The following is a 7,857-nucleotide window of genomic DNA, read 5'->3' on the forward strand; positions in this document are numbered from 1 at the left end:
TCAAACAGAGTCTGTCCAAGACAGTTTGACAGATTTAAAAGGAGAAATACTCAGAAATACAAAAACAAAATGATTTCTGATAAAATTTGTTCTCTTTCATCATAAAAATGTCACACAGACATGTTAAAACTCTAAAAACAGGATTTTCATCAAAGGAGGACTTTAAACAGCTCTTTAAAAAGGCATTTGAACTCATGCTCCCAGTCTGGTTCTTCATTTAGGACCTCTCTACAATGGGAGACCTCACCAGGGGCATTTGCCCTGAAGAACATTGCTCCTAGGATCACACAAGTTCTCAAATCACACACTAAAATAAGGTAGAGGGGCAAATTGTTGATTTCCTTTATAATCTATCATATATATCTATCATTTTGCTGCAGTCACTAACCTAATTGTTGGTCTCATAACAGATGTTTTAAAAGGTTTTATTTTGTCCGAGTCTGGCTCTGCTGGAGGTTTTCTTCATAATTATTATGTGGAGAAAATAATCTGATTTTGTTGGAAGAGTCCAAACTGAATTGAATTATAATTATTTTAAACACATTGTATTGCAGGAATCGTGATTTGGTTTTTCTTCACTATGCAGTGTCTACAGCAGGGGTCTGCAACCTTCAAGTCTGAAAGAGCCATTTTGGGTTGATTTCTCAGTGACTACAACCCAGTAGAAGTCTTCAATCACCCCTCAAAAAAACAAGACACTGATTCGTATTAATGCTATCGTTACTATTATAATAGAAACACAAACATTGCATGAGTATAAAACACAAACATTAAAAGAAAATAGCCTTTATTTTTTACAAACTTCTGACAAAAGTTCCTGTGACTTCCTTTCAAAATAAAAGACACATGTGATCATCTCTATGCAGCAAAAGTAGCAGCAGCAAGTGTAATGTCAGCAGTAATTAAATAAAAATACAGATAATTTTACTGTTGTTGGTGCATAAAATGTAAATTTAACAAACCAAAATGAAATCTGAGCTATTTAACCAGGTGATTAACGTCCATTGATTTTCTTTAGGACAGTTCGACTCGTGGTACTGTCCTTCAACTTTTTATGAGTTAAAGTTTGAGTTTGCTTATTTTTCCTTTACTACTTTCTCACTTCTTACTTTACAGTTGCTTTTTAACATGTAGAGACTTTTTTTTTTTTTCTCTAACCAGAGAGCCTCAATGGAGGAGTAAAAGAGCCACATGTGGCTCCGGAGCTGCCGGAGACACTTTTAATTGCAAATTATTTTATATCAAGAAAAAAGAAAAAAAAACAGTAAAGTTTAGGATAAGATAAAGAAACAGCAGAAAATGACCTCAAAGCAGATGTTGGTCTCTATCTTTGACTTCTTGTACTTGTGTAACCTCTTTCCTGCTGGCATTCAGATTATGTTGTTGGTTTTCATCCACTTCTGAGTTGTTTTTGAAATCTGCAGTCTGTTCTGATCCTGAATCACTCAAGGAACCTCTGAAACGAGAACAGCCCTGATGAGGAGACTCGTCGGCTGAACGTTCCTCAGGTCTGGATGGAGGTTCAGTTTAGCGTTGGGCGGCATGAAAACCAAGAACATTGGTCCTCAAAAGAATAGCTGCTCAAACGTCTGTGTGTAGTTCACTTCCTGTCAGAAGAAAGAGGAGGGGCCAAGGTGGCAGCACCCCTCCCCCTCCCTCCTCTGTGAGTCTGTGTTTTCTTCCCTCAGAGTTGTGGCCTCTCTCTCTCCCAATAGCATGCACAGCTCTCTCGCTCTTTCTCTCTCAGCCAGCTTTCCATTCGTCGTCACTCTGGAATGAACTCAGGCTGCAGAGCGGCGAGAACTGAAGGCTGAAAACAGACAGTGGAGGATGTGAAGAACGAAGGAGAAGAGCGCCGTGAGAAGGTGTGAAACAGCTGAAGGTCTTTTCTTTCTTCTCTGATGTGTGTTTACTCTTAGATTCACCAGAACCCAACTGAGCGGAGAAACGAAAATCTTCTAGAGAACTTGAAGAGAGAAAGTTCTGGAGCAATGAGAGCAGGATAGTGGAGCAGCTCAGAGCCAGAAGCTCCAGATCTGGCGGGTCGCTTGTAGATTCCTCAGAGTTTTGGGATGGAAGGCTTCAAAGCTCTAAGGGTCTTCATCAATGTAAATCTGAGTCTGCAGGAGCATCAGAGGTCATCAGAGGTGGTGGAGGGTGGGGAGGCGTCTTGAGAAGGTAGTTTGGATTGTTTATCTTATGACAACATTTCTGGAGCAATTATATCCAGAGTTTGGCCTGAACCTCAAGATTGTTCCTTTACATTTCTAAGGAGAGCCTGATGGTTCAGGAATTCTGGAATATTTTTTGTTCTCTTTGAATACTTTAAAAAAAAAACTAACCTCATTCTGACTTGGATCTTCTTTGGGAAATTCTGCTGATGCCCAGCGTTGGATTAGTCTCTAACCTGGGCGTTTATCCTTTAGATCTCACCACTTACCATAGGTCAAAAGGAGATCCACACGCAGCGATTGGTCAATGCACCATGAAGAAGAAAACTGAAACATCACAGGATAAACCAAATGCTTTTTTGTTTTTTTTTTGGTAAATGGCGTTTTTAACTAGGACCTTTATAAGAAGCAGTAGGTGAGTATTTTATGGATTTAATTTTCACATGTAATCAAAAACATCAGAAAAAACATGTTTGCTTGATGCACATTCATTTTTATACTTATGTGTAACTTTTTGGTTCTTACTTTCTGTGTCCCCCACAGCCTCTGCGCTCTATGAAAAACCTGGGGCCTAATAGCACAAGGCTTTATTGTCAAAGTGTTTTTATTTTATTTTACTGATTATTCTTGAAGAAGTATTTCTCATATTGACCCTAAATGACCCAATTGGACATAATTCCAAGTAAACAGCTTAAACAACAACAACTTGGAGCTGTCAAACCTCACTATTGTTCTATGATGCTAACTGCTGATCAGTACGCTGTCCTAATGTACTCACAGACTCATTTATGGCATCGGCCACAAAACAGAAAACACACAAAGCTAAACAGCATTATAGAGCGTAATCAAACTGACAAAAACAGCAATTTAATCCTCACTATCAGTCTTTGACCAAACACATCACGTCCTCTGTTTATATTGCAGTGGATAAGATTTCTACTATAAGAACATAGAGCTGAACTGTTTATTCCGTACCCACTGGTAAAACCATAGACTGTCTATGAGAACTGGACTGAGTGACCCCATCCACTGACATTCCAAGCAGGAAGTACTTCAAGAAGCCAAAATCCCATAGACTTCTACAGCGAAATAATCAGTTATTACTCGGTCATTCTATTGGTCAGAATAACTATAATAACTTGATATTCCTTTTTTTTTTTTTTTTTCATTATTTTTTTTTTGTCACAAGTTATTCAAGTTACAATTTGACCAATCAGATGTCTCAATAAAAGCATGTGGTGAAATGTTCTAAACATCGATTGACAGATTTTCCTGAGCCCGCTTTTTAGTGGAAGGGGTTTCAACAAGCTCACTCCTGACTGGCCAGAGTGGTTGCCATAGAGATGCTGACTCAGACTAATTTGGACTGAACAATGCTTACTGAAGTCATCTGGTTCCGACATGAAAGTGTCCATATCTCGATAAAAGGCGACAATTGACTTCATTTGGTTGGAAGTGGAAGTTAGTCATTTTCTACGGGTGATGTCACACTCACTCTGTCCAGTTCTCATACACAGTAAAGGTCATGTAGAGCAGATGAACTGAAACTGTTTTCAGGATTAGGCTCCGCTCACACATCTGTTTCCATTCGGTTTGTCCACTTTTGAAAAAGACAGTTCTGTTTAAACATTCACGAAAAACCGAGTCTGTTTGAATTTGTTGCTGCCATCTACTGGTCTGGAGAGGAATCGTCTCCACGGCAGTTCCTGAGTGTTTTGTTGCAGAAGAACATCTGAAGTGTTTGTGTTTCTGTCTGAAATTCAAAGGTCGCTGACAGCTGTCAATCACTTGATCTGAACCATTCAGAAGACAGACGAAGGGAGGGCTGATGGACAGGTGGGTGGGACATGCAGTTTGTCATGATGATGAAGGTAGTAAATGAGTAACTGACTTTGTGTGCAGCACCTGTTACTGATGGACAGTGAAGTTTGTGTGAAGCATCTGTGGAAGAACAGATGCAGTTCATGGTTTACCTGCAGGTGGCGCTGGCCTCACCTCAATGATTCAAGTTTATAAAAACAGCTGTGAGAAACCAAACCTTTAAAACCAGTTCATCTAATGAGTGTGAAGCAGAAAGAATGTCTACAGGTTCACAATGTTTCTCTGGGGAGTATTCCATACTTTAGATTCATATTACAAAAAAGACAATTACAGAAAATGTTTTAATTCAGTATTGGAACCATTCTGGGAGTGACACGACGAGTTCTCCTCGTCTGTACTCAGAGTACAGAAAGTAATACTGTATAAGTGGACTAGTAACACTAAATTAGCAACAGATAACTTATAACTTATGATGATAACTTGTGTTTTTGGATGCTCCTCCTTGAGTGTTGCTTAAGGAGAGAAAATAGACTTTGTATGTGCATAATTCTTGATTTGTGCATAAATTGGGATTTGTGCATGCATATTGTTGATTTGTTACTCATATAATACATTTTGTACATAAGTACAAGAATTGCAAAATTTAAAAAAACACTAAATACAATTTAGACATGAACAAGTTAAAATTACAACAGCTTGAAACTAAAAATCTTTAAAGAAATATACACAAATCACCTCTTTTATGCACGAATCTGTGGTGCGACTCTTTTCACGTCTCAGAGATTTGTCCATGAGTGAAGCGTTTATATACTACTGGAATGCTGGGTCATCAGTTTACTCATCAGCTGATCTAATCACCTGGTCTGATCACAGTTGTATAAATTGTTCCAAACATTAATGAAAGAATGATCCTCTCTCAGGATCTCAGTGAATTCCAGAGTGGAACTGTCAGAGGATGACACCTGTACAACAGATCCACTCATGAAATGTCCTGAATATTCCAGTCAACTGTCAGCTCTATCAGAACAACATGGAAGAGTTTGGAACAACAGCAACTCAGAAACAAGTGGTCGACCACGTAAACTGATGGAGAGAGGTCAGAGGATGATGAAGGTCAAAAAGGTCGTAGACTTTCTACAGTCAATCACTACAGAGCTCTAACCTTCATGTGACCTTCAGATCAGTCTGAGTACACAGAGAGCTTCATGGAATGGGTTTCCATGGCAGCAGCTGCATCCAGACACACATCATCAAGTGTAATACAAAGCGTGGAAGCAGTGGAGTGAAGCACGCCGTCACTGGACTCTAGAGCAGCCTTCTTTGAAGGGAGGAGTCACGCTTTTGGATCTGGATATCTGATGGACCAGTCTGGGTTTGGAGGCTGCAGGAGAACGGGACATTTCAGACTGAATTGGTGGAGGAGGAATGATGGTGTGGGCTTGTTTTTCAGGAGTTGGGCTTGGCCCCTTAGTTCCAGTGAAAGGAACTTTGAATGAAACATTTTGGACAATTCCATTCTCCTAACCTCGTAGGAACAGTTTTGAGCGGGCCTTCCTCTTCCAACATGACTGTGACCAGAGCACAAAGCAAGGTCCATACAGACATGGAGGACAGAGTCTGGACTGGACTGACCTGAACCCCATAGAACACCTTTGGGATGAATTAGAGCAGCAGGTCTTGTCCACCAACATCAGTGTGTGACCTGACCAAGAATGGTCCAGAATTCCCATAAACACTGCTCAACCTTGTGGAGAGCCTTTCAGAAGACTTGAAGCTGTAATAGCTGGAAAACATGGACCAACATACTGAAGTCTATGGGTTATGAATGGGATGGTACTTCAGTTTAGATGTGAGTCAAGGCAGATGTCTTCATTGCAGGCTGTCTCTGGCTCCACTTGTAAACTCTTTTTATTCTCATTTCTCAGAAGGGGCGGAGCAAGCCCCCCTCCCACTTTTTTTTTTACCTATTTGTACAATTATTGACAAAACATTTAAAAAATCCCCAAAAGAATCGTCTTTTAAGCATTAGTAAAAACGCCTCAGCTAAAGGGGATCAATGCTGTTGGCGGACTTCTGTAAGACGGGACAGGGGCCAGTGCCTGGGAAGGTAATTAGAGCAATCGCTGCTGAGGCCACATAGACTCTAATACTACTGTAATGACAGTGAATATATTGAGGAGAGAGCATCTTTTAAATGTATCTCCTGTTTTTAAAGTTAAACTCTGATCGTCTTTTAATCTATTTCTTTTTTAATAAAGATTGTGGTGTTTTTAGATGTTGTTTTCCATGACTTAGCTTCTGCAGAGTGGCGGGAGTTTATGAGAAATTTGCCTCTGAGTTGTGGGCAGGATTTGTGGCACAGAGATACATATTTTCTCTATCATGAGAGGAACGTGTTTAAAACATTTTTTATCGGTGTGGGTCTTTGAGTCAACCCTGCCCCCAGAAATGGCGACACATCCAGGATCAGAAGACTCTCTGATTGCACATCAGCTCCTGCTGCACAAACACAGAGATGTATTCAGGTCTGTGAAGCTTCAGCCTCGGTTTGAGCGTGAGTTTGTGTTGGAGCAGGTCAGTGGTCAGTCCGGCGTCAGAGGACAGAGCATCAGTGTCTGGCTGGTGGGGGGTTTAAATGCTGAATGTGTTCATGAAGGTGGGGGCCATCTGAGTGTGGACTGATGTGCAACAAAAACCCTACACAGTCATATTTCTTTACCCAAAAACATCCTGATCCACCAACAGGAAGCCTGCGCTTCGGCTCAAAGAAATCCATCTCTTGGTCGGGAGAGGCAGCCATGCTGGGATCTGTTAAAGGACCGACAGGAAGCCAGAATATGCTGCACTTCCTGTTGGGTTAGTAACAAAGCAAATGTTTTAATGACAAGTCTATCAGTGTTTGGTCTGACTGACTGGCTGTGTCTGACTGCAGGTGTGTTCCTGGTGTGGCCTGAAGGGGGTGTTGTTACCTTGGAGCTGCTTCCTTCAGCCTCACAAGTTCTGCTCGAACCAAACTCCAATTTTTCTGTGGTCAGGAACCCCTTTCTGTCTGTACTTGTGCTATTGAGATAACTACTTTAATTCACACTTGTCTTCTATCTCAGGTATGCTCCGGGTGGAGTCCGGTGTCATGGCTGCTGCCTCAGCACTCCAACACCAGCAGGGTCCTCGTGGAGACCAGAGACTCCAGCAGCACTCTGCAGCTTTTCAACATCACCTGGAGGGATTCTGGGCAGTACATCTGTAAGGAGGAGTCAGCTGATCAGAGCCGCCATGTCAACATCTTCATCCCTGGGGAGGGTGAGTCCGCTCTCGTGTCACTGCTCCTCCATCATCAGTATGTCCTAAAGCTCATGTGTCAAAGTCAAGGCCCGGGGGCCAGATCCGGCCCTCCGGGTAAGTCTATCCGGCCCTCCAGATCATTTTATTTTATTGTTATTAATGGCCCGATATTATCTTGCACTTATTTTCAACTTGCATCATTTTAACAAGGTATATTTTTATGGAGAGTAAAATATTGAAAGTTATTAAAGGTTTAAGTTGATTTATTCTGGAATAATATTCCTGCTTTTTTATTCATCATAATTATGTTTAAAAGTTATGGTTTTAAAGTTTAAAAATAGACATTCTGTTAGATTTTTGGACTATTTTGGTATTTACTAAGATTTATTAGGCTAATTTGGAGTTTAGCTAATATTTTAGCTACATGCTAGCTGTTTTGGCTAACTTTTTTTGTTGCTTTTTTTGTAGTTTTATAGACTAATTTGGCATTTAGCTAATATTTTAGGTGGCTATCAGCTTCAGCGTTTTCAGCTATTAGTTTCAGTGATTTCGGGATTCAAAAAGGATTCAAAGGATTTATAAT

The 7,857-nt window shown here is 40.6% G+C and overlaps 1 protein-coding gene across 3 annotated transcripts in view; it reads left to right on the plus strand.

Moving 5' to 3' along the window:
* LOC112136844 (platelet-derived growth factor receptor beta) overlaps nt 1-7,857 on the plus strand; it is a gene marked incomplete at its 3' end in the record, with an annotated part of 21,033 nt that overhangs the window by 9,283 nt on the left and 3,893 nt on the right. Inside the window, 6 exon segments of one of the 3 annotated variants that reach the window (XM_024258765.2) lie at nt 1,451-1,663; nt 1,748-1,865; nt 3,938-4,007; nt 6,738-6,848; nt 6,925-7,022; nt 7,097-7,292. In XM_024258765.2, the coding sequence (XP_024114533.1) occupies nt 6,791-6,848; nt 6,925-7,022; nt 7,097-7,292 (352 nt within the window). 3 annotated transcript variants of the gene reach the window in all.

This window comes from Oryzias melastigma, linkage group LG4 (assembly GCF_002922805.2).
Source record: "Oryzias melastigma strain HK-1 linkage group LG4, ASM292280v2, whole genome shotgun sequence".
Taxonomy (NCBI): domain Eukaryota; kingdom Metazoa; phylum Chordata; class Actinopteri; order Beloniformes; family Adrianichthyidae; genus Oryzias; species Oryzias melastigma.